The 25,949-nt window shown below is 45.9% G+C and overlaps 1 protein-coding gene across 1 annotated transcript in view; it reads right to left on the bottom strand.

Moving 5' to 3' along the window:
• SLIT3 (slit guidance ligand 3) overlaps positions 1 to 25,949 on the bottom strand; it is a 621,296-nt gene that overhangs the window by 155,511 nt on the left and 439,836 nt on the right. Inside the window, exon 6 of the mRNA XM_060094956.1 lies at positions 16,247 to 16,318. Coding sequence (XP_059950939.1) covers positions 16,247 to 16,318 — 72 coding nt within the window. The remainder of the gene's footprint in view (positions 1 to 16,246; positions 16,319 to 25,949) is intronic.

Here is a 25,949-nt window from a genome sequence, read left to right as displayed (position 1 = left end):
AATGGAGGTGGCTGTGATCACTCTTAGAGAGGCCCGACTTGATTTCTGCCCCTGGCTCCCCAATGATCTCTGCTGAGGGCTAAAGTGTGGCTCTCCCTTGCATCACTCAAGAAAACCATCTTTGATCTGGAGGAGCGAAGTCCAGCTGCAGCCACACCACACTGGCAACCTTAATAAGGCTGACATTTCCCTCCGTCTCCTCCGATTAGGCCATTGCTTTGTCAAGCTGTGCTTTCCTGGCTCTGGGTGTAATCTGCATGTTGTGTGTCCATAACACTATGTAATTGGCTCTAATGCAGCAATACTATCTGTGAGCGTGTATCACATAATTGCAAAACCAGGCATCCACAGTAAGCGCTACTGCAGTCTCCCAGAGTGCCAAGCTTCCCGGGGGTGCTCTTGGAACCCCTCTTCTTCCCCTCTGCACAGGTGGGGATCCAGACTCCTTGGGTCAGATAGACCATCTTGGTAGCTTGGCCCATTCATCTCCTGTCTCAAGGCAGGTTGACTTCTTCTTAAGTCTAGATAAATAAGGTGGTTCCCTCTTTAAGGGTCACCAGGAAGGAGACTCTTGGTGGGTCATCAGCAGCCATGGCCATTTCAAAACGATGTCTTTTTAAAGTGAGTCTAGAGATTGATTCCCTGACTTGTACTTACAAATGTGGGAGCCCAGTGGCCAGCACTCTAAACTCAGGAGATATAACTACCTCCCACAAGGCCTACATTGAATTCACAGGGTCAGGCACAACCAAAGTAGGCAGAATCATTTCCTAAAGAGCAGACGAGTGCAAACACTGTGGCTGGACCCCGTGGGAAATACCTAACTGGCTGCCAAGGGGGCATGAAAGTACAGAGGGGTTCTGGTAGCATGTAGACCTCAAAGGGAGGGTCTGTCAGGGCTCACTTCTGCCTCTCCCTCTTGCTGTGTCAAAGCAGGACTGGCTTGTCCTGGTCTTGCTTGGTGGGTGTTGACGGACAGCCATCATGGTACCAGGAATCAACCATGGTACCTACTGCTGATGACCAGGCCCTTCCACATGCTCCTGGATCCTGGGAATGTGAAAGCTGTTGGCTAGCTTGGCCCATTAGAATGTGTGTAGGTGGCATCTCTGTGGACTTGGCCCTGGGAGAGCACACACTGAATGCCACTGGGCCTACCGAGGTTGAGAGAGGCATCCCCAAGCCTCTCTCCCAGCCCAGGGTCTCTCCCCAACTGCACTGACTCAGTCATTTTTGGATGAAGTTCCCTGACTGTTTCCCTCCTATCAAAGCTGAACTTGCCTTTCTCACCCAGCTATGCACTGTTCTGATTTGGCTGGAAGCTCTGGGAAATTCCAGAAATCAGGAAGAATAATGTACAATAACGTGTCCTTTGAGAAACCTAAACTGATGTTATAGGTTCTCCCATGAGCTCTCTGCTTTCCTCCAATGAGGTGGACTAGTAAAGGCTACTGCTTTGAGGTGAGCTTGCCAAGATCTTCCAATAAAGATGCCCGTGATAATAACAACAACAATACTGATGCTATTGATCATGTTTTTGCTAATTGCATGCATTATCTCATTTAATTCTTCCAACAATCCTGAGATACTCTTGTCATTTCCACTTTGGACCCTGGAAAGATCAATGAACTCTGCCCCGATAACATAACAGTAGAGTTGTGGAGCCAATATTCAAATCCAGGAAAGTGTCACACCAGATCCTATATTTTTTATCATTACACAAATCTGTCTCTTACAGGATTGCCTTCAGCAGACATCGGCCGTCCAACTTCCCTGCCGTCCAAAGGTGGAGGTGAATCATACGTGTTAGTGGTAGACTCAGCCCTGCCTGGTTTCGATGTGGCAGGGACACAGGTGTTTGCATCCCTGTCAAGGCTGCTCAAAGCCACAGCAACACCCGACCCTCCTCTGGTCCCAGGAACAGAGAAAGCTCAGCATGGACAGGAGGAGGGTAGTAGAGGCTACAGAGAAGAGAGGGCAACCGTGGCTCAATGCCTTCCAAGGTCCAGGCTTGGCCGACAAGTCTAAGTGTTGCCAAAAGCCACCCCGACTGTTGGATTGGCCGATTGGGATTTTTCAGAACACCACGAAGAACCAAGAGTCCAGATCTGCTCCTTGAGAAAAGCTCATCTTTTGCCTGTTTGGAGCAGACAATGAGTCTCTGAGGGCAGATGTGGCAGGAGGAATGAAAGATGGAGGGAGAGAGAAGAGAGAGGAGGGTGGGAAGCCATCTCCCTTACGGCACCTGCTCTCCTGGACTATCCTGGGTGCTGCCTAATACCAATTTCCTTCATCTCCCTGAGGACCGTTTAAATTAAAGCTCATAACCATTGTGTGGGCATATAATGAAAACAACTGATGCTGCACTGATTAGTCCATTACTCTCAACTGTTAGAAAACATAATGACCTCACAAGGGGCCTTATTCACTGACGTATAGCAGTCGGGCTCTCATTTGACACCTCAAATTAGCAGCCAAAGCAATAACAGCTGGGGTTTTTGTCTCAATATTTGTACCCAACTCTAAAGTGATTTGGCACTGGGTGAGCGTTATTTTTAAACACAGAGCTCTCACCGCCAAGTAACATTTTAAATGGTCTCCAGGTGTCATGTAAAACCTACAGAAATAAATAAAAACAATCAGCTGCCAATTGGGGCCTCTGATGATATGGATTCCTTAACAAAAGGGCTTGTCTTTGGTTCTGCCTTCATTATACATTCATATTATGACAGGCAGAAACTCATCTCCATCCACCCAGCAGAGCCTCAGTGTTAAAAAAAAAAAAAAAAAAAAAAAAGATGCCTGCAAAAGAAACGTAAAAAGTGGAAGGGCAAAAGAGAAAGATGAAGCTTCAACTCCCACCATTGCTCAGTCAGATGCTTGTGGTGTAAGTATTCATGATGCTCCAGTGTTTTTGGTTCCTGGATTCTGAAGAACGCCTTACTCATTTACTGAGATCATCACAGATACTGCCTAGTGGTGATGCAGCATGATTCAACTGCGTCCCAATGACCAACTGAATTGTCAAATGTACCTTAAATGACAACATGAATGAGATGGCCTCAGTCTCCTAATTCTATTTCATCATCTGTAAACTGGAAGCCTGGACAATCCATCTTGTCTACTATATTATTTAGAAACCAGGCACTTTCCAGTGTGCGAGATGTCTGCTGGGGGTGAAAGAATGACCTCCAACTTACATAACTGGACAGGTGAGTTTGTCATCGAGAGAGAGAGAAACAGACAATTCCACCTCAGCTGCCTTTGAGCCAGGAAGAGAGGAAGAAGGGGAAAGTTCTTAAATACCCACGAACGTGTACGCTAAGAGGCGGAAGACAGCACATCTGTTTTATCCCCCGCTGTGTAGGCAGGACCTAGCTCTGTGTTTGGCACAAAGGAATACTCAATAAATATTTACTGAAGGAACGGGTGAGTTTCCAAATGCGAAGGGTCATGCTTTTGGCATCTTTCGATAAAAAAGAAATTTCCACTCGAAACAGCCTTCTGGGCTGATCTGGGAGTACAAAGTCAATTGCCTACAGGGCGAGGCTTGATAGCTGAGGAACGGCACTTGTGTAAACGCAACTCGACTACTCAGGACCATTGCTTCTCATTTCAGAGGTCTGCCGCTACGCCGGAATATGGGTGCAGTGCCGCCAGTTTTCTCCTTTTGTTAAAGAGAAAGCCAGACATCTAGCATTTTTATGTGAAATCTCATTGTTCCTCCATATTGGTGATTGCATCGCCTTTAAGGAGCTAAAGTCACAAAGGAAACATATCCAGGGGCTGGATTTGGCTCGCAGAAGCCAGTTTTCAGTCTCTGAACCAAACGGATTACTTGAACAATCTGAATCAAATATATATATTTAACATCTGCATAGCACATAGGGGCTATATAGATAAATAAATCATCAAAGTATTTTAATGGCATTGTGGTGCTGTGTGGTTAAAGCCTTCTTCCCATACTGCATCTCCTGAAGGGCAAGCTCTGGCGGAGGCACGCTCCAGGAACCTACTATTCACACCGACTGCATTTAAACGGTTGAAAATTGATATTCACTGCTTCCCCCCCGCCACCATCATTACTCGGGGACAAAGAGCCCTGAAGAAGTATCTGTTTATAGGGTAAAACTGTGTTCCACCAGACCTGTGCACTCTTGTCTGGTGTTTGTTCGCTACTCATCAGCTCTGTGGCTAAACACATAAGTTGTTTCTCGTGGACGGTTTGGAACTTAGCCACTTCAGAGCTGTTAGCAGAAAAAACTGTACAGGGTGCAGGAAGGAGGCTCTGCTCTTGGGCTGAGATGTCAGAGGGAACTTGTTTTTACCTGCTGATGTTTGTAAGGGAAGGACTCTCTCAGGGAACTGGGTATAGTTTACACTTTGGGCTATTTAGGCTCAAAGATGGGGTCCCTGGTGCTTACTCATAGGGCCTTGGGTCACCCCTGCTAGCTGGGATTAATGATGCAGAATTTGATCTCTTCCCAGACTGCCCTCTGACTTGGGTACCAGTATCCCCCAAGCAGTGGCTGCAGGACTGGAAGGCTCTAGAAAGGGAGGGTGTGTTCCCCATGTTGAAGGTAAAATGTTCCCTCTGGTAAAATGCTGGAGATTAAGGGATGGTGAGATGGATAGGACATAGAGGCTGGCTCCACTAATTTTTGTTTCCTGCCTGCTAATATAGGGAAGGTTAGATGGCAATATACAGCATTAGATAACAGTCCATAGACTCAATTTCTGGCCTGGTTCTTCCGTGAAATTTTCCTATAGCTGTGGGCAAGTCACTTAACCTTTCTGGGGAGTTTCTTTCTCTTCAAATGAAGTAGTGGGACCAGTTGACCTCCAGCGTCTTCCCCCGGAGCCTGCAGTTCCATTCTCCAATTTCACTTGAGCTGACGTTGGCTCTAAAATGGCATTTCTGAAAATTGGAATAGTTTTCCAGAAGGCGGTGGAAGGGATTGTGGATGCCCAGATCTATCCGGGTCTGCATAAAGACAGGACATCTGACCAAACTCTGAAAGTTGCAACCAGCCCCCGCTGTGAAGCATTTGAAAATAGTTGCGCGGGTCGCCTCTTTTCCTTTCTCTCTTTATGCAGACACCAGGCTCAGCTTCTGCGGGGTTAATGGGCTTGCTTCCCTAACTGCCTGCTGCATCTTCCGCTTATGTATGGAGAAGGGATGGGTCTAGACAATGGGAGCGATTTTCCTTCCTAGTTGACTTTGTGGAAGTCATTTGCAGAGCTGAGAGAAGTGAATAATTGGGATCCAGAAACTAATTCACTCAGAGAGGGTTTTGCTTTGATGGGAGATGGTTTTAATAAGCCTACTCCTGGGCTTCAGTGAAAATAGGTCTTTTGGGGGTATAAGATCCAGATGCTTAAATTAAGAGAGAGAAAGGGCAGAGTGGGGGGGTCAGGGGAGTGGCAGGTATTTCAAAGTATCTAGCTTTGGAAAGTATACTGTTTAAACACTGTGCTTATTAATGGATGTGAAATGGCTCCAGGGGTTTGGAGCAGGGCAGGCAGGAGAGCTGGCCTGGTGGGAGCTATGGAGATTTGCAGAGGGCATGCCCTGTCCAAATGCAGTCCTTGCCCCTCAGCTCTAAACCTGCACTATCCGATAAGGCAGCCACAAGCTACGTGTGGCAATTTAAATTCATATCAAGTAAAATTAAATAAAGCTAAACATTTAGTTTCTTAGTGGCACTAGGCACCTTTCACGTGCTCAAGAGTCACATGTGGCTAGTGGCTATCATACTGGACAGCTCAGATATGAAACATTTCCTTCATCACAGAGAGTCCTTTAGTGCAGGGGTCCCCAGCCCCCGGGCCGCGGAACGGTACCCAGCCTCAGCCTGTTAGAAACCGGGCTGCACAGCAGGAGGTGAGTGGCTGCAGACAAGCGAGGGAAGCCTCATCGGCTGCTCCCCAGCGCTCGCATTACGGCCTGAACCATCCCCTGCCCACCCCCTACTCCCTTGCGTGGAAAAATTGTCTTCCACGAAACCGGTCCCTGGTGCCAAAAAGGTTGGGGACCACTGCTTTAGTGGACAATGCTGCTCCGGGGCATCATAGCCACATGTCAACTCAGGGTTGCCACAGCTTCTAAATATTCAAAGGAAGTTGAAATCATATACTTTTCTATAAAATTACCCAGGAGTTAAGTGTTGGGAATGAATTCTAATTTTTTTAAACATTGGGAAGACCAAAAAATTAAAAAACAGAAAGAAACCTCACATTGGCAGGTTTCATTCAATCAGTGGATAAAATAGAGCTGATAGCTGGGGTCCTCAAAAGAGAATGAGCTTGGGCTTCCCTGGTGGCGCAGTGGTTGAGAGTCCACCTGCCAATGCAGGGGATGTGGGTTCGTGCCCCGGTCCGGGAGGATCCCACATGCCACGGAGCGGCTGGGCCCGTGAGCCATGGCCGCTGAGCCTGCGTGTCCGGAGCCTGTGCTCCGCAGCGGGAGAGGCCACAACAGTGAGAGGCCCGCGTACCGCAAAAAAAAAAAAAAAAAAGAGAGAGAGAGAATGGGCTCTCTACAGCTTTTCTACAGTGAGTCCAAATATGGCCTTGGAGAAATAGAACCATTATTCCCTTCATCCTTCCTCCTCACCATCCCTTACTCGTGTGCGCCTTCAAAGATAGGAAGTGAAAGCTCAGGGAAAGGTAAAAACGATGCTCTGATTCTCCCCAGCTCTGTGTCTCTATGTCTCCTCCATGCTCTCCTCCCCTCCATAAAGCCAAGTGACAGGAGGGATCAATTTCCTAGGCTCTTGGCTTTCAGGACCCAGTTCTGTAGAGTAATGGACTCTTGGCCATAGGTAAGCCAAGCCATCCAACGTTCCACACCCTGGGTGGAAGCGGCAGCATCAGTCATAGGCAGGTGTGAAGGGCATTCAAGAGCTGATACGGGGCAAGACACAAAAGGTGCTCAAACACTGGTCACCAAAGCCACTGTTGGCAGCTGGGGCATGGAGAAAGGGTGGCGTCTGACCATCGGCATAGGAGCGCCTTTTCAAATCAGCATAGAAGCTCTGCTTTGGGAGTGAACTGACCCCTGAATGCATTTGGTGGCTCCGAGACATTTCCTCACCAGCCACATGCTCCTGAGAGAAAACCCTCTAGAATTATTTTTTTCAAAGATGCAAAGGTATTTTTCCATTTTGTTTTGGGTGGGACAAAGCAAACCAAAAGGCTGCCTCCAAACCTAGTTTGTCAGGCCAGAATTTCAGCCCAGAGACCTAGTGGCTGTAGTCTACAGCCCTTGGGGACAGCAAGACTGTTACCTGATTCCACCTAAGTGCTGCTCATAGGAGATGCTGACAGCGGGAGTCTTACTGATTCAAGACCCTTTGTTGGTGAAGAACGATTCAATGATCTTCACCATATCCTCTCAATTCAGGAATGAAGAGCAATACATTTTCAATTCAGGAACTAAACTAGCCTTTAGTGAACAGGAAAATGAAATAAAATGGAAAGGAAACCACTAGGACCCCCCAGATTCTAGTTTCTTGGACTATTAAAGGGCTGCTTTTTTTTTTTTTTTTTTTTTTTTTGCGGTACGCGGGCCTCTCACTGCTGTGGCCTCTCCCGTTGCGGAGCACAGGCTCTGGACGTGCAGGCTCAGCGGCCATGGCTCATGGGCCCAGCCGCTCCGCGGCATGTGGGATCCTCCCAGACCGGGGCACGAACCCACATCCCCTGCATTGGCAGGCGGACTCTCAACCACTGCGCCACCAGGGAGGCCCAAGGGCTGCTTATTTTTTTTTTTTTTTTTTTTTTGCGGTATGCGGGCCTCTCACTGTTGTGGCCTCCCCCGTTGCGGAGCACAGGCTCCGGACGCGCAGGCTCCGGACGCGCAGGCTCAGCGGCCATGGCCCACGGGCCCAGCCGCTCCGCGGCATATGGGATCCTCCCAGACCGGGGCACGAACCCGTATCCCCTGCATCGGCAGGCGGACTCTCAACCACTTGCGCCACCAGGGAGGCCCAAGGGCTGCTTATTTAAATGGAAAACATTATTTTACATTTCAAAGAAATGTTCACTTTTTCCTTAAGCTGATGTTCTCAAAACCAAGTTTGTCATTTTAAGAGCTTGACTATGATCCAGCTCCCAGTCTGGGTGGCTATGAAGGAGGGGTGTGCATTTATGGGAAACCCAGTTCCCTTCCTAGTACTTTGAGGGTTGAATGGAAGTTAACTATGTTTTCTACAAAGTACAAATTTAATCCTAATTGCCTCAACAAATCACAATTTGCAGCACAGTACCCAAAAAATTATATTCTGGAGATATTTTAAGACTTTCATTAAGCAGTGACAGTTCTATATTCAAAGCTATGTCAGGATTAAACACCCTGATTTGGAAGGCTGTTGAAACAAATAAAATGTTTGCATCTCCCAGAGAAACCCAGGTGAAACATTTTGTAAATAAATGAAAATGAATCTTGTCTCTGTTAGAAAACACCAAATTTCATTGTGGCTATAATTTTGTTCATTATTAAAAAGAAAAAGAAAAAAAATCACCACTTAGCTAAAGGGATAAAAAAACCAAAGGTCATGTGAGAAATGTTTCAGTAAAATACTACATTGTTCAACATCTAAAATAATTCTGGGACAACCACAATCTTAGTTCTCTTCAGGGTCACGTCAAAACAGAGAATCTAGAGACTGGGGTGGGGTAAGCTTCGAATTCAGTTAATTACAACCGACCCTCTGCATCCACGGGTGCCGCATCCCGGATTTAACCAACAGCGGACTGATCCGTGGGGATCTGGGATCCGCAGGATACAGCACCAGAGGATGCAGAGAGCCGACTGGTCATTTCAACTCAATTTGGTTCCATGAACTTTAACTGACCACCTAGTATGTGCCAGGTTTCCGCAAGGCAGTGAACAGTATAGGAGTATTCTCTGACTTTGATTTTTATGAGCGCCCCGATGGGGCATCTGTTAGACATACGACTGGGGTATCTCCTTTAATCCCCATAACTAGCCTAAGAATTGGTATGAATGTTTCTCTTTTTCAAGGAAATGAACCCCAAACCATTCAATTTGGTGGAGCTGGTTTGGCAACCAGTGCTAAGGGAGGTCTGTAACTCCAACAGCTCAGCCTTTGCCTCCTGCCATGTCTGGGGCAGTCTCATGGAACGGGATGTGATGCTGATTAAGCTGACGTCATAGGTTTAGATCTGAGCACCCTAGGAGGCAACTTTTCAAAAAGAAAGTCTGTGGTTCCTGAATTATTCTCGGCATTTACTACAGTGAATAATCTCACTAATGCATATAATTGTTTCTCTAGGATGTACTTTTTTTTTTTGCGGTATGCGGGCCTCTCACTGTTGTGACCTCTCCCGTTGTGGAGCACAGGCTCCGGACGCGCAGGCTCAGCGGCCATGGCTCACGGGCCCAGCCACTCCGCGGCATGTGGGATCCTCCCGGACCGGGGCACGAACCCGTGTCCCCTGCATCGGCAGGCGGACTCTCAACCACTGCGCCACCAGGGAAGCTCCTAGGATGTACTTTTTAATTTTAATTTTTTTGGTAGCGGAGCAGTTAAGTGCAGAGGATTTGATACTGGAAGAGCAATCCCCTCCTTGTCCTTATCCGTGTAACCCCGGGCAAGTTATTCAACTTCTCTAAGCTTCAGTTTCCTCACTGGTAAAATGAGGAAATTACCAGGATCTACCTCGGAAGGGTGCAGAACAGGGTTATGTAAAATGCTGCATTCTGATGTCTTATCACAGGGCCTGGAAGATAGAAGATGCTAAAACATGGAGGCTGTAACAATAATTATAATATTTATAATAACTATACTAATAATTGGTATGATATCATTGCATTATATATCAACACATTATTATTATTTGTTAATCAGAGCATCTGGTTGCATACCCAGAGGAAGGTCATTTGAAGTGGGGGACATGCTACTACTGGCATTAAGCACTGGGTTTTCTGAACTGGACCAACCATGTCTCTAAATGTCCCAACACCCAGTATCCAGCACCCTGCAGCTGGGACAACCACCCTGTGCCAGGAGAGTGAGCACACCCTGATCTGGGTATCAGGACTGGTGTCAATTTCTTTTCACTGCCTTCTTATATCAAAAAGGACTTTCCTTTACATTCACTTTCTGTATCTACAAGTAGGGCTCAGGGTCAGGCCATGTCACACTTGCCCAGAGGTGGTTCAATTAGAACCATGCTACAAGTCTGGTTAATTCCCATCACTGTTTGAACTCGACTCTCTTTTCTCTAAACGTGGACTGAAAGGGAGCTCATTACCCAGGCTGATGCTGGGGTTTAGGGAGCAAGAAACAGGGTGGGAGGTATTTGTCTCTTGCTTCTCATCATGTGAATAAACACAATTACAACTGTTTTAGAATCAAAGGGAATTTGGAGGCAAGCTCAACTCCTGAGAAGAACTTCCCAGAAGATGAGACATGAGACATCATGTCTCATGGGCACCTAATGGCTTCTGAGGTACCGCTGTCCAGTGTGGGAGTCTTCGACTCTCCATCACTTAGCTCTGTCTGTGCTTGTCTATTCAACAATTCTGGTAAGCTCTCGCCTTTAGAGTTTGATCTGCCAGAGGACCTGCTCATTTAAAGCTTTACTGTCCCTAGTATCTGGCACTATGGTGGCACACAGTGCATCCTTGCTTCTTGGCTGGATTAAAGCAGGGGCTGCGTGGGCTGGCAGGTAACTGAAATGGGGGAAGGTCAGTGGGAAAGTGGAGTCTACATACCCCATCTACGGAGGGTATGTGCTTTTCAGTCACAGCTGACCGTTGCAATGCAGAAATGCAGCTCAGGGTTGCCAATGTTTCTGGTTCACCAAATCCAAAGCTGGAATTCTGGACTTTTATAAAAAATAGCATCAATTTGCAATATGAAATGCTAATTTAAAATGGTAGGGCTTCCCTGGTGGTGCAGTGGTTGAGAGTCCACCTGCCGATGCAGGGGACATGGGTTTGTGCCCCGGTCCGGGAAGATCCCACATGCCGCGGAGCGGCTGGGCCCATGAGCCATGGCCGCTGAGCCTGCGCGTCCGGAGCCTGTGCTCCTCAACGGGAGAGGCCACAACAGTGAGAGGCCCGCATACCGCAAAAAAAAAAAAAAAAAAAAAAAAAAAGTAAAAAGCACTCCACGGGATTAAAAATACCCTCATCTGTGGCCACAATGTAGTCTGTGATCTAGTTTGCAACCTCTGGTTTCGAGGGAGCTGAAAGCAGAATCTTTCTTTGATTCTGTCATGGACTAAAGTTTGCCCTCCCCCAACCTGCTAAATAATATAAAACATTTAATGATGAGGTTTGAAAGGACAACTGTGCTTAGGATCCCCAGTCTTACCAGGGGATTTCTTCTAAACAGCCTAACTGCCTGCAGGTGTCCACTGTGGGCAAAGAACATGGGATCAGGGGTCCGGAGACCCAGGTTCTAGTCCTTTGCTACCGCTAACTTGCCAGGGCTAGGACTAGGGTGAGGGAAGTGGGGTGCCCTGCATACAAAATGTTAGGAGACGGGCCCCACTCTAGTCCCGACCCTGCTCTCAACCTCTCTGTGCCTTATCTCAACAATAAGAGGTCATCCTGGAGACAGCTAAGGTCCTTCCAGAACCAGCCTATGATGATGTCACTGAACTTCCAAAATTGGTAAGTGACATAAATGGGAGTGAGGCTTTCAAAACAGCACTCTGGGTTATCTGCAGACCTGTCACGTCTATGTGAAATTTGGCCAGTACTAGTGATTTATCAAGGGCAGACCACTCATGGAAAGCACTTTCAGGATGTGTTCCTGACATCTTTAGCCTGGCATTTTTGGCAGCATATCTACTGAACTTCTGATTTGCTACAAGTAGTCAGGAGACAATGTCTGAGAATCTCTTCTCTTCTCCTGCAATACTGTTGAAACAAAATTAGTTTATTAACTAGGTTGTCTCATTTTTGTTTCATTTGTCCATACTCTTAATTTTTTTTCCATTAAACATTTTTCCGACCCAAGATGGCATGTCGGGGAGAGAGGAGCCTGGTAAAACTGGTGACGTGCCTGGCTGTCCTCTACCTAGCTGGCGGGGGCTAGAAACCCAGGGCTCAGAGTCCATCCACAAATGATTCCTGATCAGCCAGGGAAACGCAGTCTTGGCATATTTGACCGTGGTTTAAACATGCCTTACTCAGAGAAAACCTAGTACGTGAACCGCCAGATGTACAGATCAAGCAGAAATGAATGGTCCATGATTTGTGTAACAGAAGGGGGGCTGACTCACAGAAAGCAAGGTCCCTCAGTTAAGAACCTTAAGCTTCATACAGAAAGTTGGGGCTGTATTTTAGGGAGGTCTGGAGAACGGAGCACCGTGGAGTACCAAAATCAATTGGTGATGTCCAGAAGTGAGAATAAGTCATCGTTGGGACTAGAATGTAAGTCAGTGAAAAAGCAGGATGATTTTCTTTCCCCTGTGAGTCTGATTTACCTTCAACTTTGTGGGGAGCCATCCCTGGGTAAAGGGAATGACAATTTTACAAGCTGCGGGAGGCTCTGGTGTTCTCCTCAGCAGGACCACGAGTCACTGATAGCTTGCCTAGACCAGCTCTTGGGGCCAGTTCACACCACCCTGCAGCACACGTTGGCCATGCTTCAGGGCAGCCAACACCACGAGAGCCTTAGCAACACAGACCAGAAAGGCAGCTTGGTAGAAGGGTTAATTACACAGGTTCTGCGGCTGGCTAGTTAAGCAGTTACTTGGCTTCTCTGAAATGGGTATCTCTCTGTAAAAGGAGGGTGACACTAACAGTTTCATGGAGGGGTTGTGAGGATGCAAAGAGATAACGATGTAAAAGTACTGCTTTTGGGGCTTCCCTGGCAGCGCAGTGGTTGAGAGTCCGCCTGCCGATGCAGGGGACACGGGTTCATGCCCCGGTCCGGGAAGATCCCACATGCTGCGGAGTGGCTGGGCCCGTGAGCCATGGCCGCTGGGCCTGTGCGTCCGGAGCCTGTGCTCCGCAACGGGAGAGGCCACAGCAGTGAGAGGCCCGCGTACCGCAAAAATAATAATAATAATAATAAAGTACTGCTTTTGGTGTTGGGTACTAGTAACTGCACAACAAATGCCAGCTATTATCTCTTGCTTCACCTGTACTATGCTTTCATTTCTCACTCCCTTTTCTGGCTACCTGAAAAGGGGAGGGTGGTGGCTCTCTTCCTTTGTCTACCATACTCTGTGCTGGACATCTGTCATTGGGCATGAGTCAAAAATGAGGTTGAAAAAAAAAAATGAGGTTGAGGTGGGCAGATTTCACAGTCTTTCCCAATGTTGCACAGTTCCTACTGCTAGGGGTTCCCGCCCAGACTCACCCCCTAGGTTCAGTGCAACAAACCTCAGACTGGATAGAGAGAGGTTTTATAGCATTTCCATCCACAGAAAGGATGGAATAACAGGGTGATCCCATGTGAAATATTTTCACTAGTAGTTTTTGTCCCTAAACTTAAGTTAATTTTGAGAGAGCTTTCCATGAGGTAATCAGGAGTCTTTCCTTATTTTGCATTTCATGCTGCCTAGTGTCAGAGAGAAAACACACCTGAAATACTATATTTTGTCTTCTTGACTTGCAGACTTTAAAAGCTTGAGATACTTAGAGATGACCTTTGTGTGGATAGAGTGTTTTGAATTCCCTCCCGCCCCCCGTCTGTCGCTCTCTCTGAAGAATTTATTAAGTTAATGTATGATGCCCTCACTTAGTTCCTATTTATTATTTCATTGTCAAGTTTCTTTATGGTGCCTAAGTTGTGATTACAGAGAAGTATTATACAATGTCAACGCGTAGATGAGATTTGGGAGGTCTAGGGTTAGGGCGGGGAGGTTCTTTAAATGGAGATGTCAGCTCCAGCCAATTTCAGAATGGCTCACCATGAAGATGGATGGTTCCAAAGCTGTGTGCCTCTGCTGGAAATTAAAAACCCATGGAATACCTGATTATGATTAATTTTAAGTGCTTAGCCATGTGAAGCCAAATGAGAGTGTCTTTAAAACAAAGATATTGATCTAGCTTTGTTTGGAATTGAGAAGATAAACTAATCAGATCCTGGGGGCTCTTTATAATGATGGGGAAAGAGAACTTTTTTTTTCCATCCTGGGTTTTTAAGCTTCAAGTTTGAGAGACCTGGTGTATCTGCATATAAATATATATTTTGATAGCAAATATCAGAGTAGAGAGGGACAATCCAATTCTGTCCTGGACAGGAGTCTGATGGAGATGAGGGCATGGTGGGGAGAAAGTTAGGGACGTGGAGAGGACATCATTTAGAGATCCCCTCCTATGTAGTATATAGGGCATCTCCTCTTAAAGTTAAAGAAACAGACTCAGAGAGGTGGAGTGGCTTGGCCAAAGTGCCACCACATTCGGGATTCCACACCCAGGCGTGTCTGACTGTACAGCCCTTCCCTCTCCCTGAAGACAGCCTTCCTGGTGAGGCGAGATGAGACCACTCTGAGTTGAGAGAACTAACATGTGGGCTGTCAGGTGGTCACAGCTGTTTTGTGGCAGCTGGTGACTTCCATTTCCTGGTCTCTTCCCAGGGAATTTTCTCATCCTGCTCAAGAAGAAGGTGATATGCTCCTAGCAGCCCTCTCTACAGAGGCTTTTTTTGCAGGCAGGGAAAATCGAGCCTACCCTTCTCAGCTCCAGCCTCTTGCTAAGAGGAGTCCTGGGTTACTAAATTTGGGCTGGCATCCTCTCCCTAGCAGACACACATTTGCTGCCGGTTCCGGGGTCAGAGTTTGGGTGTGGAGAGAGACCATCCATCTTAGGAATGACAGCCTGACCTCTCTGGCTGTGGGTCCTGCCTTTTCTGTACCGGGAATTCTCGGTTTTCATCCGATTTCCAGCAGCTTGCAGCATCAGCATCCTCTTTGATTTCCCGTGATTCCTCTTGGAATTACCTTCCTCTCACACAATGTGAAGAGGATGTCTCCAACCCACTGATACTGTCTGCGGGGCCAGGTGAAAAGGATGGTGGAAGGAGGACCTTCCCTTATGGACAAAGGGACATTTTAATGTACTTGTTCTTTCATTTGTTTGACATTTATTCATTCTTCTGGAAGTCAGAGATATGTAACCTGGTGACTACGTTATTTATTTATTTATTTAATTTTCGACACATCCTACGTTTATCATTCTGGCTAGAACTGTAGCATCAGAATTATTTTTAGAAGCAAGCAGTTACAGAACTTGGAAAGGGGAAGTCACCCCCAAGATAAAGCAACCGTCCCCTTCATTTTTCAAATGAGAAGCTGCGGGTCCAAGCACAGAAGGGACTTGCCCAAGGTCACACAGCTAACTGAGGGGCTGAGTCGGGACTGAACCGCATGTCTCCCGAAGCAAGTTCTGCTAGGCTGTATTGCCTTCCTCTCCAGGCTTCCCCAAATCAGGGACTGCTGGAAGTGTAGTTGGGGCATGCGGGAGAACAATCAAAATGTTTTCTTACACAATTCAATTTTAGTTTGAATGACCCCAGGATGCCTCCTAGCCGACTTTCCCCCTTGGAAATCAGGTGTCCTTAGCTGGACCCATCTGAAAATCCAGAACACAGAAAGGCAGCTACACAGTTTTCCTAGACAAGGTATGCAGCGTGGTCTTCTGCGGAGGGGTCCACCTCCTCTCATCTTCCCCCCAGCCCTTGTCACTTTAAGGTTACTGCTTAAAGTTTGGATTTAATCCTGAGATTGATCTCAAGTGCAACAGCAATGACTGGACTTTACCAGGCTGTTTGGCATGCCCCCTGCTCCTGTGTTAAAGTCCCTTTCTGATTCTGGGTAATTCCAGCCGACCCCCTGGTGCTACCCCTTTCTCATATCCCAGACCTGTAACCTGCCTCTCCATAAGTAAGCCCACACTCAGGCGCTCCCTGATTGCTCTGGCAGGCGCTGGGGGTCTACTCCAGCCCATCTGTTTCACCCAGCAACAAATACCGTGGGAGCATCGGGGGAGAGAGGACTCAACTGAGACTTAATTAGCAGTAACCCCAGTTTGTGGGAGGAGAGAAATCCCACTTTGCTGCCTGCAAACACTTTGGCCAAGGTGAGCCGGAGGGATCTCCCGGTTCCCAATTTTAATAGCACTGCAGCAGAAGACACAGAAATGCATCCACACGGACCCCCCAGGCACACACACTCCCCCTCTCTCCTCCTCACCCGGACACACACACACACGCACGCACACGCACACAAGGCAGCGATCGCAAAATCAACTCACAGGATCTCTAAATCACGCAGCGCTCGGAAGGCTCCATCTTCAATGCAGCTGATGCGGTTGTTGTCTAGTTGCCTGTGGAGAAGCAAGGGAAGAGCATGAAGGCTGAGTGGGGGCCGTGCTGAGGAGCTGGGCAGTCTGGGCCGGGTGTCCCTGGTCCCCCGAGCGCCTGTCCCTCCACCCTCGCCGGCTCTGCCCGTGCCCGCCAGGAGCTCGTGCAGAGCCAGCCTGTCTGCCACGGTCTCTCCTCTCTGACTGTCTGAGGGAACTACACAGACGAGCGCACCAAAGGCTGTCAGGTCTCAGTAAATATTAATTGCGCATTTTTTTTTTTAGGCAGAAGGGAGTAATTTCATTACATTAGGGCATCCAATCCATTACGAGCTCTTACCGTCATGTCACTGAAACAATTTCATTAAGCTAAAGGCCTGTAAATCATTGGAGGTCACTGCTCTGCCCTCCGTGACCTCCCAGAATGCTTTTTTTCCCCTCTCTCCCTCTCCCTGTCTCCCTTTTACTGGAAGTTGCAGTCTTCTGCTCTGACACAGTGCTAAATCTCAAGGCTTTATCTGCCCAAGAGCAGCGAGGGTGCATGGGGAATATACCAATTCCAAATTAGACTCAACTAATCTAATTTTATAGTCTTTTTATTATTCTAAGCACCAAATGTCTGTGGTGGTTTGATGCCTCTGTGCTTTGTTATGGGGCCCATCTGGTAGGTCATTCTATTGAAGTATTTTCTGACTAAATACAGATTCCCTCAAACTGCACCAAGCATCATCAACATTAAAGAAATTCATTGATGGAAGCGTTCCGGATGCGGGAAAAAAGGACTATCGTTATTGCCTTAAAGATATACCACTTAAATTTAAATTGGGGAGAATTAAATGCACCTATTTCAGGACTTTTTTTTCTTATGTCCCTTTCCATCTTATGAGCACGGAAATCATGTCTTTTAAAAAGATGCCTTGACTAATATACATTCCAGCTGGGGACTGAGGTTATTCTAGTTGAAGGATAACAAATAGATTCCACTATCTCAAATGCCTGACGTGTAAGTCAGAAGATTTACCATGACCACACCCCAACTTAAATATCATCTATTTTATATATATATATATATATGTATATATGTTAATTAAAAAAAGATGTTATATAGAAAATGGTTATTATCACCACGTTGTCTTATATTTTCTGTGCAGAACACACACAAAATATAATTTATGCTGGGGGCCAGGAGAAAAGTGTGACTGGAAAAAATATTGTAAAGCGATTACACTCCGATAAAAAAAAAAGAAAAAAAAAACAAAAAAGAAAGAAGTGTGACTGTGTTGAAAAACTCCCTCCTAGACTCCTTTTTCTTTCTTTTGTCTCAGATAAAATCAGCCCCTCTCGGGTGGAGGGTTCTCCTGATGCTGGAATTTTCACTTGAAACTCGTGCTAATCTATTCCAAGACAACTCTCTGCAGAAGATACGTCAAAGCTGCCTCTGGTAGCCCTCTTGAAGCATTTTATATTCTGCTGAAGGAAGGTGGAATTACAATTAAAATCCTATTATCACTGAAAAAATATATAGATGCAGGATTGCATAAATACGCAGGAATGAAACACGTAGAATCAGAGTGATGGAGTGCATCACAGCAGACGGGCTCTGTCGCGGTCTCATGCGGAATGGAATCATCTCAAAAGACGCTCCAGATACAACACACTAGGTGTTTAGGATTACAGAATAAGCAGGAAATGGGTATCTCAAGAAGCAGAAGCACTCCGTAGGTTGACAAATTCTACATCTAGCGTTCAAAGTCCTTGCGGACGCCAAATCACACGGGATCTGAGTAGTTCCTGCTACCCTGAATTCTTCCCTTAACGAGAGTTTACTGAGTGGCCTTTCTGTAGAGCTCTTGTAAGCGTTGGGGCCACTGATTCCCCGCAAAGGTTCTGTTAAGGCAGCCTGCTACCACTGCCCAACTTCTAGATTTATCATCGTTTAAGGGCCAATGAATCAACAACCCTTGCTCCACGCCAAGGCCACCAAACCTTACCAAGCAGAAATGCAGTGGAGCTGGCTTTTGGCTCCAAGAAATTGTTCACTGAACATGCTGAATTCGGCAAAAATGGTACCATTGCCTAAGAAGAAAAGTACCTAAATCATCCAATTGGGAAGTCTGGGGTAGTGCATAGAGATGGCAGTTTGTGGTGCACCTGCTTTTGTGCAGACGTTTTAGAGAGGTCCTGGCTATTAGAATATTATTTATTTGCCAGATTTGTGAAGCGTTTTCTATTCCTTTTCTTTATGAGTGCACCAGAAACCAAACAGGATACTCTAAACGTACAGACTCTTACATGAAAAGTATGTAACTTGCAGGGGAGAAGAAACTCATAGAAAGAAGAGAAAAAATGAAGCGGTAGAAAGAAATTAAAAAGGGTGGGGGGGGAAGGAGATGTGCAAAAGATTTTTAAAAATCCACCAGTCAGTCTCCCATCAGGGTCCTGCCACTCAGGATACAGAGCGGTGGAGACAGAGTCTCTGAGAGGACCCTGCTCGTTTTAAGGCTAAAAGCAGAGATCTCCAGTACGTTATCAATTACGTGATGTTTAAATAGTTTCAGGGGGTGGCACAAGTCGACACCTAGTTCTTCATGAATAATGGGGAAAACCAAGCTTTAATATAAGCGTCTCTGTGGGTGTATTTTATAGAGTATTTTGGAACACACGAAATGTATCAAATTTTAAAATATTTATGCTGAAGTGTGCTTTTCTAGAAGACATTTATTATAACCAAGATTGTCTCCTTCCATTCGAGCCACAGATAAACAGTATCCCTGCCTTGGTGGTCAGAGTCCTTCCCAAGATGCATCATTCATTACAGAAGTCTACAGGGGTAAAGGCCTGCAAGGGTCCTGTCAGGAAACGAAAACCCGAGTTACTTCACTTCCCAGCTATTACATCTCCATGGCACTGAGCATCAGAGTGTTCATGAAACGCTCATTAATTGTCTGCAATCAATTCTGATATTTCCTGCAAATAATCTAGGTCCCTAAAACAAAGTAAATACACCCTTGAATCTGACAAGTTTTTGTTTTCTTTCAGAATTACATCTCAGACACACACAAGTTAGTCCTGAAGCACAGGAGAGGGGAGGCGAAATAAAAGCAAACCCAGCATCTTTCTGTGGGTGTTGGGAGAGAAGTGAAACAGGCACATAGAGAACCTTCCAGAGCTAAGGCCAAAGCATTTGACTTAGTAGTTTGCTTCTGGGGGTGGATGGAGGCTGCCGACTATGCTCTAAGCTCTCAAGTCAAAGGTCGATATTGTGCCTTTGAAAAGACTCATGCAAAGATCCTCTTAAAAACAAATCAAAAAAGGGCTTCCCTGGTGGCGCAGTGGTTGGGAGTCTGCCTGCCGATGCAGGGGACATGGGTTCGTGCCCTGGTCCGGGAGGATCCTACATGCCGCGGAGCGGCTGGGCCCGTGAGCCATGGCCGCTGAGCCTGCGCGTCCGGAGCCTGTGCTCCGCAACGGGAGAGGCCGCAACAGTGAGAGGCCCGCATACGGCAAAAAAACCAAAAAAAACAAATCAAAAAGCCCATTGCCCACTCCACACACTGTTACTCAGGAGGCAGGTGCAAAAGGAACTTCGGACACGGGAGCACTAAGAACTCAGCCATCTGAAAGTGCCTGGTAGCTCTCTATTTTTCCTTGGCAATAACAAGTGTGTTTTGTACTGCTACTGAACCTTTTCTTCTTCTTCTTCTTCTTCTTTTTTTTTTTTTTTTTGCTTTAATCTTTTCTTCTTGCCACACGAAATAACCTACCCCCATGCCTTGCCTAGTGCCAGGGACTTCACAGCTGGTCACGTATGGCTGCAGAATGAGTCCTTCTAGTGCAAGTGTGACAGGGCTGGGCTCAAAATATATGGAAGGAAGCTCTAAGCCATGAGCAACACTGTCCTGGCTGTGGCCCTATGGCCCCAGCCCTAACAATAATGACGGAGCATTCCCTTCACGAGCACATGGGGGGCCGCCTTTCTGCCACACAGGTCTCTGCTAGCCAGCATTTGGGAAGGTCGCTTGGAAGAAAGGGAGATTTCCATGGGCGCAGAGTGAAGGTGAAGGGCAGGAAGGCAGTGGATGGAGGAAAGGTTGGCTGTTTATTTTTTGGAGGCGACTTTCATTGTCCTCTTACTTTATACAGAATACTCAATGTGATTTACACTCTCCTGCCTGTGAATAAGGCGAGAAGCCCCCAAACGTTCATGATATTAAATTAACTGCTCTAATTTCCCTGGGCAGCTCAGATTTCGGCAAACAATGTGAGTGCTAAAAGGATACCAGAGTCCATTTAGAAAGGAATCCTCCAACAAGAACTAAATGCAGACTCCCCGAGAGGAGCTTTCTGACTACTGTATTTTTATACCCTGAGAATATAAACAGGTCAGAAAGCAAAGTCAGCGTGAGTGAGGACTTAAAATAATCTCCACAAACAGCAGACAGGGAGATAGTGCTTTTGTCAGAATTCCCATTTGTAAGCATGATATTATCACAATTCATCTCGTTCCATCACAATTTCAAATTTCATCATTGAAGCAGGATAGAAATATTTTTGCAGTTCAAAAATGAAAAGAAGCACATCTAAATCCTTAAAAAGGGGTTTAAAAAAAACTGATTACAGTATCAAGAGGCATCTATCTATCTCCCAACCACCACCTCACAACAACAAGAGAAGAAGGAAAATTTCATGATTTCAGTGATGCATTTGAGACTCCATGAGGAATACCTCGAAAATAGAAAGCTCCAGAAATAGGCTTTGGAGAGCTAGAAGAAAAGAAGAATTCCCAACTAGCTATCTAGATGCAAGGTCTACATACCAGGGTACACCTACCCAGATGCTCACTTCTCATCCTGATGTTCTGTGGGTCCCAAGTATCTCAGCCCATGCACTGGTAAACTTAGCCTCAGGGCACTGTCACTCTGGGCCCAAAATTCAGCTGCAGTGTTTTGCTATAGGACTGCAGCGACTCTAGCTGCAGTCCTCCTAATGCTAAATGGGAGAAGTAGCTGAAGTTCAGCACCCTTTGGAGTTAAGCAGTCTGCTAATTTCCGAGCAAAAGGATCTACATGAAATGCACAAAACAAGTGGAAGGGCTTCTGCATGAAATTCACAAGGGAAGCCTTACTAGAAATTCAAAGCAAGTCTATGGTCTCGGAATCCAACAATTAATGAACCTATAAGAGCAACTGAGTATTATTAGATGTTCACACTGATTAGGTACCGGGGTATAGAATGAAGTGTGAGAAATCCTTTGAAAATATTTGTAAGGTTACCACCTGTGGTTTTATATCTCAGTTATCTTAAAAGGTATGAGAGAATTCTAAAAACTAAACTAATTTGAATTTGTTTTTGATGAAATAGATATGTTCCAACATAAACATATTCGAAGGGTATTTCTTTTTCTACACCGAGGAGAAATAGAATGTTGCAACTGTGAAGAAAAAACAAAACAAAACAAAAAAAACCCTGGGAAAAAAAGAACCTGCTTTCTTAAAACAAGCCAGAAGACAAAACATGAAGTAGCCTTGACCTGCTATTCCATTTCTTCCTGTTAGCCAACTGTCCTTTAAGGAGAAAACAAGAAATCTAGTAGTGTTTCTGAAGGTTGCTTTATATGACAGTTTAACATTCTAAAAAAAATCATTATTGAAGAACAAATTATAGAAGCAGTTGTCTTCTGCTGGCTGGGCTCTTCAAAAGAAACAAAATAGAGCTCAAGGTTATTTTAACTGGCAAAAGGAAAAAAAATCGTGTTCAAAAGAAATGCATACGCTTCATATAATTGAGTACTGGTCACACTTTGTAGGCAAATCAAACACTTGATCCAAGCCACAGTCTGCTAATGAATTGTCACTATCTCATCATTAAGGAGCTACTGTAATTCCGCATTAAAACAACATCTCAAATGAGCAAAAAGGTGAATCTATTATTTTGCGCATTTTGTACACTTGCCCACCAGACCTAAGAATAACTGCATATAGATATGTTTACTGATCCATGAATTATTTATGTATCCACAAAGATTCTTGTCTATATAACTGACTTTATGCCTATTTTTCCTACATAATAATTACATGTACTATCTCCCTATTGTATGCATGTAAATGAAAACGCATATTATAAGATAGGTAAAGAAAGTGATATTGACCTCTGAAATTTAACATGCCTCCACCAGTTATACTTACAGAGATATTTAGATAATTAAGTGATTGTTAGCATTCCCAAACTTCAACCAACCAAATCTACTTTGCAAAGGACAGAGTCCTAGGTTAACTAAGGTCTCTGATCAGAACATCCTGCCTAGAACTTAGTTAAAAATTGAAGCATGGATCTGTTTTACCAAGCATCGTTATGCATACTTTGCCACATGGTCAGCATAATACCTTTTATTTAGTATATATCATACTGCTGTTTGACATATGCAACTTCTCAGCAGGAGAATAACTGCATCCACTCCAGTAGATGCTCCTGAAAGCCAGCTCTGCAATAATGCAAACACAGATGATGGATTAGCACTAAAGCGGCACGCCAGACCTTGGAGAATAAAGGCGTGTTTTACACATCACTGGGAAATATCAATAACTCCACTTCTGTGTTTACATAGTTTCCGGTTTGTCAGGGATTTGGCAAATGAAGTTGTGCAGAAAAATGTGTGTGTGTGTGGGGGGGGGGTGTTAGAAATCCCTGCAAATTAATTCAGCAGGAAGGACAGTTGTTGGGAAGAAGCTGAGCTCTCATTTATTCTGGACAAGTTTCAGAAACAAATTTCTGGCTTTTCTAGATAAAACAACAACAAAAACCAAGCAAACAAAAAGCAAATCAAATGAAGATACCCCATATCCACAATGAGAGAATTGCTTTTCTCAGCAACTTTTAGACCAAGCGACCGAGGAAGTTTGGTTATTGTTTGCAAAATGTGCTCTCATGTTTTGAGGCATGCCTCAAATCCAGCCTTTCTTGTGTCAACCTGATATGAGGACCAAAGGACTTTATAGCTAGGATGTCCAACTTGCCAAGGTTGGTCCAGAACTTCCCCCATTTTAGCACTGAAACTTCTGAGGCCAATCCTGGGAAACTCTTCCGTCCCAGGTAAACCTGATGGTTTTGCACCTTAGTGTATAACTCTGTTGGAAACATTTATTCTCAGCACATCATCCCTTCACCAATGTCCCTACACCTTAAAACGTCTGTTGATTCACAAACCTGGCTTTCAGTTATATCATCTCTAAAAAGCTCCACACTGCAGCTACTGTAAAATGGGCCGTCGCTTTACAAACACACCTGCAACTGGACTGGTGGGGGCCTTCAAAGTGGCTGAAATGTTCCAATGTGATTCTTAACCTTCCTCAATGGCAATTAAAATTTCTTTGTAAGAGGCATCCTTGCTGATGTCATGAATACTCAGAGGCCAAACAAATAAAAGGCTGTCTCCATAGCGATGGGGGGTCGGTTTGTGGTTTCCCTAGTTACACTCCTGAGTGATAACCATCTGGGGTTCCTCCCGGGCAGAGGGGAGAGGGAGTGAGAAGCTGGAAAGACGAAATGTGCTTTTGTTAACAAGCCTGAAAGTTATCTCCCATATCTCTGTGTTTTACTTCTTTTTAAATCAACCAGCACAAACTGTAGTGAGTTTTTTTTTTTTTTTTTTTTTTTTTTTTTTTTGTGGTATGCGGGCCTCTCACTGTTGTGGCCTCCCCCGTCGCGGAGCACAGGCTCCGGACGCGCAGGCTCCGGACGCGCAGGCTCAGCGGCCACGGCTCACGGGCCCAGCCGCTCCGCGGCACATGGGATCCTCCCAGACCGGGGCACGAACCCGTATCCCCTGCATCGGCAGGCGGACTCTCAACCACTTGCGCCACCAGGGAGGCCCTGTAGTGAGTTTTAACATTTTTTCACCCTCATGGGCATTTTGGAAATTTTTCCTTTGGACTCTAGGGGTAAATAATTCCAACTGTGAGAATATGACCCACAAGCACAGCCGGAAAAGAGTATTTTTCCGATACTGAAGTGGCTGCAGGCATTGGAGCCCAGGTGGGACACTGGTTTTCATTCAAATATGGGATGGTAAGCAGTACTACTCTGGTCTGAAGTCCAGGGTCTCCCCCCAAACTGTGAGCCTGTATCACAGGAGGGCAGGGACGGCCTCCTAAGACCTTGAAAGATCTTTGTTTCCCTTTTAAAAAAATCCCATGGATCTCTCATGTAGAAATTTAAGACTTCCTTGAATTTAGTCACATTTCCAATTCTCCACATTTGCTACCAATTTTTCTTTTGGGTCTCCCACTGCTGCGGCCTCTCCCGTTGCGGAGCACAGGCTCCGGACGTGCAGGCTCAGCGGCCATGGCTCACAGGCCCAGCCGCTCCACGGCATGTGGGATCTTCCCGGACCGGGGCACGAACCCGCGTCCCCTGCATCGGCAGGCGGACTCTCAACCACTGCGCCACCAGGGAAGCCCTGTTACTCATTTTTTATAAAAGGTAAGACGAGGGCTCCTGTAAATTTCTGGCCATGTGATTGATGTGATTCACATCTGCTCCAGTGGGCCTGGAGGGCAGAACATGGGGTCAAAGAAGATTATTCTGGAGTCTTAAGGTTCTGGGCTTGCTTGGGACTTGCCACTCCTTTCTTCTGTCCTATTTCTTTCTTTTGGAATGGGACCATCTGGCCTATACTGGTCCCACCGTTGTGTTTTGGAAGCACATATATATTTGATTTCATAGGTTCACAGCTTTTGTCTCAGAATGAATCATAGCTCGAGTCCCACTCATATCTGATTTAGGTGATATTTAGATGAGACTTTGGACTTGAGACTTTTAAGTTGAGGCTGGACCGAGTGTGGGTCTGTTGGGATGGAATGAATGTATATAGCACGTGAGAAGGGCATGAATTTGGAGGGGATCAGGGGCAGAATACTATAGACTGAATGTCTGTATCTTCCCCAAATTCATATGTTGAAGCCTATCCCCCAAAGTGAGTAGGTCATGAAGGCAGAGCTCTCATGAATGGGATTAATGTCCTTATAAAAGAGGCCCTAAAAAAAGGGCTCCCGGGCTTCCCTGGTGGCGCAGTGGTTGAGAGTCCGCCTGCCGATGCAGGGGACACGGGTTCGTGCCCCAGTCCGGGAGGATCCCACATGCCGCGGAGCGGCTGGGCCCGTGAGCCATGGCCGCTGAGCCTGCGCATCTGGAGCCTGTGCTCCGCAACGGGAGAGGCCACAGCAGTGAGAGGCCCGCGTACCGCAAAAAAAAAAAAAAAAAAAAAAAAGGGCTCCCTTGCCCCTTCCATCATAGCAAAAAGACAGCTGTTTAGGAAGCAGGCCCTCAGCACACACAGAATCTGCCGGCACCTTGATCTTGGATGTCCTAGCCTCCAGAACTGTGAGAGACACACTTCTGCTGTTTGTAAGCCACCCAGTTTATGGTATTTTGCTACAGCAGCCTGAACAGACTATGTACCATCCATGCCCCCAAGTCTCAGTTTCTTTGTCTGTAAAATGGAGATAATAACATTTAGCCCAAAAAGAAGTTTTGAGTATGAAAGTTAGGAAATGTATGCACTCTGAAAATGTATTTGTGGCCTTGCTTAATTTTCTTTGCTTTGAAATAAATAATATTAAATATAAGAATTCGTCTTACATAATCTCAAAGGGCTCTT

Source organism: Mesoplodon densirostris, chromosome 3 (genome assembly GCF_025265405.1).
Source record: "Mesoplodon densirostris isolate mMesDen1 chromosome 3, mMesDen1 primary haplotype, whole genome shotgun sequence".
Classification (NCBI taxonomy): domain Eukaryota; kingdom Metazoa; phylum Chordata; class Mammalia; order Artiodactyla; family Ziphiidae; genus Mesoplodon; species Mesoplodon densirostris.
Note: the sequence above shows the minus strand (reverse complement) of the source record. Positions and strands in the feature narration are given on the sequence as shown.